The sequence below is a fragment of the Acanthisitta chloris genome, unplaced genomic scaffold, assembly GCF_000695815.1.
Source record: "Acanthisitta chloris isolate BGI_N310 unplaced genomic scaffold, ASM69581v1 scaffold10532, whole genome shotgun sequence".
In the NCBI taxonomy this organism is placed as follows: Eukaryota; Metazoa; Chordata; class Aves; order Passeriformes; family Acanthisittidae; genus Acanthisitta; species Acanthisitta chloris.
Genome location: NW_008658798.1, coordinates 796 through 13,497, shown reverse-complemented (window position 1 = coordinate 13,497; position 12,702 = coordinate 796). Strand labels below are relative to the sequence as shown.

The 12,702-nt window shown below is 51.7% G+C and overlaps 1 protein-coding gene across 1 annotated transcript in view; it reads right to left on the bottom strand.

The window, feature by feature from the left end:
• Positions 1 to 9,322, bottom strand: part of KIAA0226 (KIAA0226 ortholog) — a 17,436-nt gene extending 8,114 nt beyond the window's left edge. Inside the window, exons 1-12 of the mRNA XM_009085222.1 lie at positions 9,179 to 9,322; positions 7,308 to 7,391; positions 6,222 to 6,381; positions 5,940 to 6,046; positions 5,248 to 5,388; positions 4,873 to 5,029; positions 4,107 to 4,643; positions 3,477 to 3,521; positions 1,521 to 1,616; positions 1,229 to 1,344; positions 534 to 738; positions 73 to 174 (exon numbers count right to left, since the gene is read on the bottom strand). Coding sequence (XP_009083470.1) covers positions 73 to 174; positions 534 to 738; positions 1,229 to 1,344; positions 1,521 to 1,616; positions 3,477 to 3,521; positions 4,107 to 4,643; positions 4,873 to 5,029; positions 5,248 to 5,388; positions 5,940 to 6,046; positions 6,222 to 6,381; positions 7,308 to 7,391; positions 9,179 to 9,217 — 1,789 coding nt within the window. The 5' untranslated portion in view covers positions 9,218 to 9,322. The remainder of the gene's footprint in view (positions 1 to 72; positions 175 to 533; positions 739 to 1,228; positions 1,345 to 1,520; positions 1,617 to 3,476; positions 3,522 to 4,106; positions 4,644 to 4,872; positions 5,030 to 5,247; positions 5,389 to 5,939; positions 6,047 to 6,221; positions 6,382 to 7,307; positions 7,392 to 9,178) is intronic.
• Between the last annotated feature and the right edge of the window lie 3,380 nt (positions 9,323 to 12,702).

Below are 12,702 nucleotides of genomic sequence, written 5' to 3'. Positions count from 1 at the left end.
GACTGACCTCAACACAAGCACACCAAGAAGTCTGACCCTATGCAAGAAGCCAACTCAGCCATTCCCTCCTACCTCGGATCTCGTACTCTTCCACATCCTCTGCAGAGCCAGAGTCAGAGAGCCGCATGGAGCCGTGGGAGCTGAACTGGGACCCGCTGTCTGTCGCCACAAGACCTGGCACAAATGCATCACAGCTAGGTCACCAATGGAAGTGGCCTGAAGGGTCACTGACAAATAAAGGAGAGGGGTAGCCAGGTATGGCCAGGGAAGGGAGGGATGGAGCTCAAGTATGGTAAAAGCTATGGGTTCAAAATGAAATTACATTCCATAACTCAGTGCAAGCAGCACACCTGTATTATCAATGCACAGTATGGGTCCCATATGCTCTTAAACAGCAGCAGCTTCACAAACCTCTGCAGCACTTCGGAAGTAATATGACTGTTTCCCAAGAAAGGGCAGGAAGGCAGGATACTATAGGATAGGACAGAAAACCTGCATGCCACTAGTTGATGAGCCCAAAACACATCACTCACTGTCTGAGCCCATCTCCTGACAGGTAGGGAAGAGGTGCCTGGTGCGGATCTGCTGGCGCCGAATACGAATCTTTTGTTTAAGCTCCTGGATCTCCTTGTCGCTGTCCTCCTCCTCCTCCTCCTCCAGCTGTCGGCTCATCATGTTGCATTTCATCAGCTCAATGGCAGCAATCAGGGACTCTGAGATGCTGAAGTGGGCATTCTCCTGCAAGGCAAGAGCAAAAGCATTCAAGGCTATGCCACGGACAAATTAGGAAGACTTGGTAAAATCTTGTTCTCCACCTACAACAGGAAAGAGCTTATTACTCATGGATGGTGGTAGGAAGACCTTAATCCCTGTCAACCCCACAAAATACATGACTCTTCTATGAGGACCTAGAAAATAAAGCTATTTTGGGCACCAGAATACTCACAAAAAATAAGGGGCATCCTACGAAGAGGACGTGCAACACATCCACTCTGGGAGGTCAGCACATGGCCCCAAGGAGCCCTAGCATGTTGCAAAGCTGCTGTGTACATGCTGCATGGGCAGATTCTGGCTGGAAAACACCAGCGAGGAGCTCGACCTTGAAGTTCTGTGTACAGCTCTATAGCAGGAAATACCATGGCATTATCTTCTCCATGGAGGGAAGTATTGTTGAACCTGCAGTAAGATACAATTTCCAAGGCACACAGGCTTTTGCTGCCTCCCTCACCTTCTCTAGGTCTGCACAGCTGCCAAAGTCCTGCTCAGAGAGGTAGCTGATGAGGGACTGTCCTTCTGAGGGTCTCCTAAACATCCCTTCCCCTGAGCTCAGGTACTGTCCAGAGTCTAGAAAAGCAAGAGACAAAGGTATGAGGAAAGGAACTGCTGCTATCTCCGTGCTCCCAAGCCCTGCCAGTGCCCAACCAGCACCCCACAAGCAGGTACCAGAAGCTGAGGCCACTGCAGCTGATGGAGGAGCCTGACCAGGAGCGAGTGTCCCCACTGAGGCTGGCTGTACTCACCATACTCCATGTAGAGGGAGCTGGGTGTGCTCAGTTCACTGCTCTGGGTGGAAGCAGAGACCGGCCCTCTCCCTCCACTTGGATCACCATGGGACTCTGGAAGGGAAGATGACACTGAGCACACCTCAGTACCTCAGATGCATCCAGCCACTGCACAGGGTGAAATGAAAAGGGTTCGGCATCACACGCACAGGCACAGATGGATGGAAACAAGGAGGGACATCTTCCTGCTCCATGCCAAAGCCCAGGGCAAGCCCAGCAGGGGACAAAACTAGAATGGCATTTCAGGCAGGAGAGAAGGGGAAAGGAGGAGAGACTCTCATAAGAGCCATGGAGCAGTCAAGTCTTGAACCTTCCTCTGTCTACCCCTGAGTAGAGCTGGGAGACACAACAGGCTTCAGCAAGCGCCTCTTGCCAGTCCCTTCTTCCTGCTGGAGCATCTCCAAGGGAAATGTTCCCCCACAGGGCAGAGAGTCAGGAGAAGAGACAAGGGCAAATCCGAGCAGTTAAGGGATCTGTGGGGTTCCCAGCCCTGCAAAGCAGCCTGGACACCAGTGTAAGGAAGGATCTGAAGGACACAATCTTTCTCCATTACAAGCCAGGGTTGCCCACACACAACCCTGGAGCCTGGCTGCAGTGCTCAAGGTGACCTACACGGGCTGTGGACAGGGCTCTGCCCCATGCACACACTCTGCTGCAACTCCCTACCGGGTTGAGCTGGCAGAGACTGCCAGGAGCTGGCCTGACCGGAGACCAAGAACAGACGGTGCTCCATGGAGAACCATGGCCCCAGGGAGCACCTGGATGGAGCAGCTGGGTGACAGAGGACTGCTGAAGGAGACTGAAAACACCCTGAGTGGGACAGGAACATACTGCTCTGGATATGTGGCAGGTGCCAGCTGACATCCTGAGTACAGCAGAAGGGCAACCCTGTCCTCTCAGCCTCCTACTCATTTTTGCTTCCAGCTTTGTGTCATAAGTCTGATGTGGCTGGGGGCTCCTGAAACCACCCACACCAGCCTCTCCCTGCCAAGACCACGAAGCAGCAGTCACCAGGATGGGCCATACGATCAACCCACCCCACAGGTTGGGAGACAAAGGAAATTTGCCAGGGTGGGAAGCTCACAGCAGATCCCTGCAGACTGGCAGGGTGTCCTGCTGCCACCTCCACACTGAAACACCTCATGGGGTGGATGCCTGAGGGATGACACATACAAGAAAGCTGAAGGGTAAAGTGAGGCAGCACTTGGCATCATCTGCTGGAGCAGGACACAGGGCTGGACACGTCTGAATGTTCACCACCACCAGGGAGGAACCTTCCCAGTCACAGAACCTTCAGCACCCAGATATGAGCTCGGCAAGCCCAGTGCTCAACGGATGCAAAACAGAACAGCCCATTTTTTTTAACTGCTGACTCTTCCTGCATGTGGGGCAAAGGAATGGCAGCACACCAGCACCTCTGCTTGGGGAGAACCTGCTCTGAGCGCAAAACAGCATCTGGGAGTCACGGCTGTGAGTGCACACACAGCTGGAACTCAGCCAACATCAAACCTCCATGTGTCACAGATCCACTAAATGAAAGGGAAAATAAGATGTTCAAGCCCATGCCTGCTTAGCTGCCAGCCATTATTTGCCAGGTGAGAGATGAAACCTCTTCTGGCTCCCGAGGCAGTGGGAAGGGCAGGGGATGCAGCTCAGGGACTCAGTGCCCAGCGCTCCCTAACGCCATGCAGGGGAGCTGGGCACACTTCTGGGTCTGGTCCATTGCTCCCAAAAAAACAAGCTGGGATCTTCAGCCAGGTCACATGCATAAACCTGACCACACTTCAAAGCATCAGCTGGGACACAGCAAAGAAAGAAAGTTTTTCATTTTCTAAATGGACACTAATGAGTTGATGGCAATCCTGAACTTGATGAATGATCACTAATGAACAGCTGTTACACTGGCTCCCAAACCTGCCACTGGATCTTCTATTATAATGGTGATATCCCTGAGGCCTCCTGGGCAGACAGAGAAGAGCAGCATTAAGAGACAGAAAACAGAGACAGACTGGTTACCACTCAGCAAGGACTTGCACTTCTCCTATGAAGGCAGCACCAGTGGGGCAGACTCCCACAAACTGATTGTTCTCTCACATCCCACTCTTCCCATCCCCATGCATTCACCCACGGAAGAGCACAGGAGGACCCATCAGGCCTCCCATCCATCCAGTGGGATGACATCCTACCAGTAGGATGAGCCCAGGTCCCCGCCCGGTGCCCTGCCATGGCCCCATGCCCCAGCTGAGCAAGGCCAGTGGGAAACAGGATAGCGAATGCCACAGCATCACTGCCATTTTTTAAGATATTGGTAAAAGCTGCCAATACAACTAACAGTCTGGTCCAGAGCATTCTGGGAAGCAAGATATCAGCCCATCATTCCAAAGTGGAGTAGGAAAGCTAAGGGAAACGACCAAATTTCCCAACCACTTGCCCACTGTTCCTCTCCCTGATCTGACCCATGGAGTCAAAGGGGTGGCCAGCATCAGTCTCTGGTACTAGGGACCCTCACACCCAAAAGACATCCCAGAAAAGCTGTCCCATTACCGTGCAACTTCCCCGAAGTCACGTTGGTGTCGGAGTGTGAGCGCACGTGGCTCTTCTTGAGGATACTCTGTGGAGCTGACGACTGCCCCTCTGAGAAGCTGGACCGGCGCAACAGGCTCAGGCCCCTGCTTCCACCTCCACTTGCCCCCTGGTCCCCCAGGGATGACACCGAGTCCAGCTTCTGGGAGCTGCTGGAGGAGAAGAGTTTGGAGCTACTGCTCTTAGTGCTGTTGGTGCTGGCATTGCTGCATGCCCGGCCCCGGCGTCCCAAGTTCCCAATAGCCAGGTACTCCGGCCCATCATTAACATCGCTCTGCGCATCATCCTGACTCCCTGTCCAAGTGTCCTCGCTCTGGCTGGTGGTGCTGGAGCTCATCTCGCTGGCCGGAGTGTCTTTGGATGAGGGGATGTGGAAACGGCTGACAGAGCCAGGTTGCTCCAGAGGGGACCTGCCCTCACTGAACGAAGAGGACCGAGTGGACGGGCAGCATTCCTGGAGTTGGCTGGAGCTCACAGAGGAGTTCACAGGTCTCCTGTCTGGACAGAGGCAGAAGCATAATGTCACAGACTCTGGCACAAGCAGACCACCCTGTGGCAATAAGCTTCTGGTTTCATACCAGCACGTCCACCCACCATAGGCAAAGGCCAGAGACCTCCCTCCCATCACCAGCAGAGATCTCACACACATCCACCACAATGGAGAGCAGATTAAAAGGGTGAAGGCTTTTCAGGGCCTACCCTGAGATTCCCAGCCCACCCTTGATACCTGTGAGGCCAGAAGGAGCTGGATGGTGCAGGCTGGAGAAGGACCCAAAGCAGCGCTGCTGCATGCAGCTGGCAGTGGGGACATACGGGGATGCAGGGAGGGCAGTCAAGCTCTGACTCTTGGTCACTGGAGACGGATTGTCACTCTTCCTGGTAAACTGAGGAGAGAAGGCATCATTAATAAATCAACATCTATGAGGCTCCATGTCAAAGGAGCAGTAATAGCAAGGAATTGACCAGCAAGTGCTTGGTCACCAGCCACCAAAGGATGCAGCAGCCCTAGGGGCAGGAGGATGGGGAGAGAAAAACACTGCAGCACAGAAGGGAAGCAGTTCTTTGTTCACAGCTACAGGACAGGCTCCCATTGGGAAATTACCAGGCTCTCAGAGAAATGATCCAGGCAGCCTAGCGCTCCAGGCAGACGGCTCTCATTTCCTTCAGCATTGTGGTCACACATCTCTCTTGTCCCAGCAGCAGGGTCTGACGCGCACAGGGATGGCAGTGACGTGCCAGCCAGCTGAAAGAACACAGCCCCCATTTAACAAAGCCTCATTAATGGCTCTCCTCTGGGGAGCTCTCTGCAAAGAAGGCAGCTGCTGTTCCCCTGCTACAGAGAGGGGGCAGCTGGCACAGGGCTGCACAGGGGGTCACTGGTATCACCAGCAGGAGTGGGCACCCAGGCATCCTGGGGTATTGCCCATCCTCTCAAAGGATGACTGTCCTTCATGACTGCAGATCTGCATGTTGGCCCTGACGCCTGGGACTGTTGGAGAGGGCTTGCCTCTTACAAGGAACTGGTCCTAAGGTCCTCATACTCCAAACCTCAATGCCAGCCTGAACCCGGGTGGCCCACCACAGGCTCCACACAGCCATCTCCCCCACCTCAACCCCTGCGAGGCTCACACAGGCAGCACAAGGACCAGCTCCTCCCATCATGGAGCAACTTTTGCTACTTCCAAGTAGCAAGTTGCCCCTTGTCCAAGTGCCCTGAATGAGACCTTGCAGGAACAGCCACAGCCAGTCAGCATCTGGGAAAAGCCAGATGTAAAGTCTTGGACCTCAACTCACCATGGAGGTGTCAATCTGAGCCAGAAGCCTGGGGTTGTTCTGCTCAACAGCTTCCAGGCACTGCAGCATGGCTGTGACGTGGGCGTCACTGAGCAGGAAGGCAGTGTCTGGAGACAGAAAAATACTGCTCGGAGAGATCCTTCTCACCCGCGTGGTTTGACACACTGGTTGCTCGCATGCAAACCAGCTTTTCTGCTGCATCCCCCTCACTCCCACACAGGTGGGAAATGCCATCAGCAAGATATTTTCCTAATAAGAAGGAAAAGGCCTACTGCTCTTTACCTGCATAGAACTTCCTGATGTACTGCCGGTTCCCCAGGAGCGGTTTCAGCTGTGCCGACAGGCAGTGGCACTGCAGGCTATGCTGCAGCCACAGCTGCGCGATGGCCTGGTCCCCTGGGCCCTCTGGGTCACGCTGGCTGCTCTCCTGCAGGCTGATGAACTGGAAAGTGACATCAGGCACAGGTTAAGGCATACAGAGGCAAGCAGGGCAGCAGGGCTTGTTCCATTGCACGGCTTTGTCCTCTTGATAACAGCAGCTTTCCAGCGCCAGTCACCATCAGCGGGAAGGAGGACAAGTCCCAGCAGCTCTCCAGCCACCAGGGAGGCAAAAACACCAGGCAGAAACATGCTTCAAAGGTCAGCCAGCGATCAAAGTCCTCTGACAGCCACCAGCACAATGAATTTCTCCTGCACACTCTCCCATCCGTGTTTTGCCCCTGACCTGGAGGGATCCCATGCTCCCAAATACAATCCCACCCTGGTGGTGATGGTCATGCTCTTGCTGATGCATTAACTGGGGAAGGTTATAGCAACGCCTGAGCTGCTTCAGCTTGAAGAGGTGGACTGCAGTCACACCCCACGTCCCCCCCAGCAGTAGCCTGGAAACAGGGACCACCAGTGGTCAGCCCCTTGTGCCCATCCACGGTGAGGATCATGGATGTCAGCATGGGGCAGCCAAGGACCAGGAGCATCCCCCTGTGCCAGTGGTTGGCACAAGTCAGGCATGGGAGAATAAATGCCACAACCCAGAAATGGGACAGCCCAGACCCTTAGAGATTTGCACAGATGCATGAATCACCCGTGCATACATACAAGCACTGCTTGTGCCAGTTCCCTTGGTGATGGCTGCTGTGCCCAGCTCAGCCGAGCTGGAGACTGGCCTGGGAGAAATAAGCAGTCAATTGTCTCAGCCCAAGCCACACTGAGTTACCAGGACACAGCTTGTACCCAAACACGCGGCTGCAACAACATTCACACGCTATGGAGCCACTTTATCCACAACAGCCAAGGCACCACTATCCAACTGGTGAGGCTCACAGCCCAGCTTCCCTCTCCCCTCCCACTGGCCAGCCCACCAGAACTCACCTTCTCCAGGTGATGAGCAGAGCCAGGACTCAGCCAGCGAATGTCCTTCACAAACTGCCAGTAATCCTTCTGCCGGCAGCACACCTGCCCAGGACAGTACCCAGGTTAGACAGGTACCACCTCCCAAGTCCCAGTTAAATGACAGTGTGCCCTGTTAGCCCCTTGCTGCCCTGAGACCTGCTGTTTGCCTCAGCTTTATTCAATGAGGTTTTTTTGTCCTTCCCGTTAGAGAGGAACTACAGCAGAGTTGCTGTTTTCCTCACCACCCTATTGGGTGTAAACACAGACCCAAAAAGTCTCTCTATCACAAAGCTGCTTATTTTTACTTCAATCTCTATTTCCTCTTTTACCAGTGACAGAGGAATAAGTTCTGTTTTGTGGTTATTTGGTTTGCAGGGGGGAGAGTAGATTGGTTTTTTTAAAACTAGAAAACTAACATAGCAATTTTAGTTCTCTAAGTTTAATTGGGTTTTCTGGACAAATACAACTCAAAAGTTTAAAAATCTCTTACCCTATTTCTCTTGTGTACATATGGATTTTTTCACTTTTTTTTATTCCTGGCTGTAGGCAAAAAATTGCTCAGACAATAACAAGTTAAAGGAAATGTTCTGCAGGAGAAACTATTAGATAACTTCTGTTAGAAAGGTGAATTTTTACAGACCTCCCTTTGCAGCATTTATGGTCTGATTGGTGTCACACATGCCCAAGCAGAGGAGACATTACTGAGTGGAAGAGCTGTCTTTGCCAATAGTAAAAGCCTTGAGGAAGGTAACACACTGTCCTGCTTTGCCAGTCAGGCATGAACTGTCACCAATAGACAGACAAGTATAAACCATTTAAATCTCCCTTCCTGAAGCCTATAAATCTATCAGAAGGGAGCACTGCACTCCTCACAGGGAAAAGGTAGCTTCTGCCTCTGCTGATTTCCCAAAGAAGGTCCCTGGTTTGTGCCACTGGGACCTAACAGGAACAGAGCAGCACTGTAATGAGTGCTGATTGCAAACTTAATAAATCCAAGGAGCAAAGCTTCCAGTTGGGACAACCTGCCAGTCTGGCTCTTCCTGGAGGCTTATTGTCTTGGGTACAGCACTGCATAGGTGCAGTTTTCCTGATCCAGGATCCAGCTAGCCTGTGCAAGCTGCCTGGGGCTCCTCTGCACCGCTCTCTTCTCTCTCGGTGGCAGAGCCACTGATGGGAAGCCTGACCCAGGCATGCCCTGCAGCCTTGCTTCAGCTCTCCATTGTAAATTAATTGTGCTGGTAATTGCAAGCTGAAGGGGAGATCTTCAGGCCTCTGCACACAAGTGGGAAAGAAATTCTTCCAGGCAGCCATGGAAAGAGGAAAGGCTGGGTGAGTAACTGCAGGCACAACAAGAGCCTGGAAAGAGGGATCCCATTCACGCAGAGCGCGGGTTTGGCTGCCAGCTCCTGTTATTAACACAGCTAACCAGAAACAGTAAAGATGTGAGGTTTCTCTTGCCAGGCCTTGCTGGGGACTTGTCCAAGTGCAGATGATACAGGGCTGACTCATCGCAAATGCAATTTAGTTTCCTGGCTGCAGCAGGAAGAAAGGAGAGAAGGGCTGGCCTCAGCACAGGGGGCACAGGTACTTAGAAAAGCCCTACTGAAGGTAGATGAGACAGAAGAAACCTGCACACAGGTCCCTCTGACAACCACAGCACTTGACAGGCAAGCTCAGTCCCTGCCTGGATCATTTCCCACACTGCTACAAGCACTGTACCCACTCCATGCTACGAGCACAGAAGTGAGCTGCACCAGACAGAACTGGTACCTGCTTGTGACAGGCACCAAAGCTGCTTCAGACAGACAGACAGATAGGCAGAGAGCCATGCTGGCAGGACAGAGCCCTACCTTGTCATGGATGAGCCCATGGTAGAGGATGCTGTGCATGTCTCTGCAGAGCCGTTCCAACCCACCATACTTGGACCAGACGTTTGGGTTGCTGATGGACACCAATCCTTCCACTGTGGTCTTCAGGTTGCCAAGCAGCTTCCAATGCTCCTTCCTGCAGAGCAACACAGCAAGATGCATCAGAGGTACAGCAAGAGGAGCTTCACAACCGGAACATGGTACTGCACTCTCTCCAAGGAGACTCTGGTCAGGCTGAAACCTTTGCTGGTCCAGAAGCTACCAAAGGTTAGCTAAAGGACTTTACACCTCCCTGTGGTCTCCCACAAATGGTTTGTGGACAACAGGCCATATAGTAATGATTCTTCTGATGACTGGTAGCCACCACCAGGAGACAGACGGAACAGACTGATGGCTTCTGCAATGTACCACTTGCTTAGCCTGGGCCAAAAAAGCTGAAGGACATTGCTCCTGCCTCTCTCACTTGCTTCATTCACACACTCTGTCTGTCAGAGACTGTTGAGAGCAGCAGCCCCTCAGGAGTACAGCAGCTGTAAGGAACAGCATGATGTCCACCACATCTAGCAGTCACTGGCCACACTGCACTCCAGCCCTGTCAGGATGCAGAGGTGCTCCACTCCAAGGGTGGTCACTCTTCACCTGCATCTCCACCTGCACAGCTGCTCTCTGGGCCCTGAGCTGCTGTAGGCACAGGCTGACATTCTTGCAGCTGAGGTCCCCACTCGAGTTGCTTCACAGTGCTCCCAGATGAACAGCAGCTGTCAGAAACACATACTCAAATAGGAGCCACTCTCTCAGAAGCAACAGGAATGCTGCAAGGTATAGTTAGGAGCATAAGTACCAAAAAAATACGCCTCTGCAGGGTTTGTAACACAAACACCTGAGCTGACACTTTAGAATGAAAGTCCATCCTTTCATCTGGCAGTATTTCAGCTGTTAATCCCTCCCACAGCCAAGAACAAACTGGATTTCCAAAGCAAAAGGAAAAAAGAAGGAAAAATTATGAAATAAATAACATTACTTTAAACTGTTCTCATTTTCATGCCTTGGGGATGAAAGTGTGGGTTGCATACTTCTGGCACTTAAAACAAAGCTTTTCTCACCAATATTCTCTTTTTGAGACTTGTTTGCTATTGCCAAACTGATAAGGTGACCAAGCAGATCATCAAACATTGACTCTGTTTCAAGCTCCCCATCCACTCCCCTTCCTCATCAGAAAACCTCACCACTTTCAGTGCCCACCTAAGCTTAAACCACGCAGCAGTCAACCCATCCCACATGCAAAGCCTGACACCCCAACAGCACAGAAGCTCTAAAGCAGAGCTGCAGTGCATATGGAAGTATGTATATGTTGATGATATACTTAGACTAACAAGCACAGTCAGGACTTTATCTCAGGAGAGACTGAACTAAAAAATGCACATATATAAATCAAAGGCAGATTCCTGAAGGAGATACAATTTGGGGAGACACAAAAATGATCCAGCTGTTCTGAATTTATGGGCTTTTCACATCCCTGCTCCGAAAGATGCAGATACTCTTTGTCTACGGATGCCCAGAAAGTCACTGCCAGTCCCTGGTCAAAGATCATCTGGAGCCACTAAGCTCCAAATGTCACCAGCTCCTCCCTAAGATATTTTCAACACTCAGAGTTAGGAAACGCAAGTGAAAGCTCAGCCACATTGTTGGTCTTCCAAGTCAGTGAGTCAAGGGAACTCCCTCTTATGTTATTTCATGCTATAAAAAGCAGGAGATGCACACAAGGATGTGAGGGCAGTGCACGCAGACATGTGCCTTTCCAAATGAACAATCTCACTAATGGATCTGTGCATCTGCCAAGAGGTGGGAAACCAGGATCCCACGAACTGGGGTCATGGCTCCCTCCTAGTACAACAAAACCAAGGTTAAGCAATCCACGAACAAAATAACCTCCAAATGTTAAAACACTGAACACAGAAGCACACGGGGAATGAGCAATGCAATGAAAGCACCTTTGCAGCGGTGATATAGAAGCTACCAAAAATGAATTAAATCCCTGCAAGACAACAAGGATCCCACAGGACTTGTTGGCCCAAAGTAGTTCACAAGTTGGACATACAAGACCCTTCTGGTACCCAACCCCCAGCTGTTTCTGGGCTGGAATATGCTGAAAAACAAATGGTAACACAAGGTTAAAGAAATGAAGACCTATATAGTCAGCTGCAGGTGGCAAGGAAATTGAGAGAATGCAGCTAACCACATTTCAGCTTTGACTGGACTCGTGGGTTACCTCTGAATTAGCAGTAGGGTTTGCTCCCCTCCTACTGACAGAGCCTGAGCACTGGCTGCCAGGAGGGATTGAGAAAGCTCCAGTCCCAGATGCCCTCCAGCTCCCTGCTTCAGCAGGTGTTTCCCAAATAAGAGAATTCTCCTTTGCTAGTGCAATAGAAAGCCTGACATGGAGTAAGACCAAATCGTATCACAGCAAGAAAACACCCTGATTTACAGTAAAGGCAAAGTGCACAACCTAACCCAGAGGGTCACAGTACACAAGTGGAGTTTCTCCTGCAAGAACCACCTGTGCTTCTGCTCTCCAGCTCTGGCAGAACCCTGGTTCCCCTGGCCACAAAGACTGAGGACTGGGGCCATGGCTGGCAGAGCACCAGTGAGACCCCAGCCACATCCCTCTCCTCCCTTAAAGCCAACCTCTGATCCAGCTTCCCATTTTAACCACCAGCTCTGCAAACTAGCACTAGGTCTCCTTACTTTACCACCATTAGGTCCATCTTCAGGTATAGCAACACCAACCTGCCAGCAGCAACTGTCCCAAATACAACTGAACCTTCTGTACTGGAGGGATAAAAGACAGAATCCAGACTTGGAACAAGAAATGGCTTAATGCCACTCCTGCTGACATCAACAGGGAATGCTGCTTGCCCGCTCAAGGCCTTCTCAGCCCTTCCATGCCAGCAAGGATAGGAATTTCTCCTGGTCCAAGCCAGCAGAGGTGACTCACAGCAGTACAGGGAGCCATGATGCTGACTCAGGTGGACTTCTCCGTTTAAAATAAAAGCAAACCCTAGTCACTTTTCAGAATAGAATCACACAGGTAGCATTCAAAAATAAAAAATAAAAATTAAGCTCATCTTTCTTGCAAACAACATCTGCTGCGTGTCTCCTGTGCTCTGCAGGAGACACCTAGCAATGGCTGCTTGAATCCTGACCTCTACCTGGAGGACTCTCTCGATCCTTCTTAGCACACTAAAGAGGTCGAGCTGAGGATGCCGAGGTCGTGGAGGGACTTCTGACAAATCTCCAAGGACATTCCTGTGCTGGCTGTCAGTTCCTCCTGCAGAAACCGAAGACACCACGTAACCCGCCGCTGCGCAGAGCCTGCTCCCACCTCGTCGCCCCCAGATCTCCCAGACAACCAGCAGCCCCTTCCCTGGGCTCCCCCGCCTGCTCCTCCAGCAGGCTCAGCACTGCTGGGAGAGGGGATTAAAAGAAAGCCAGGCTTCGTGCAATTC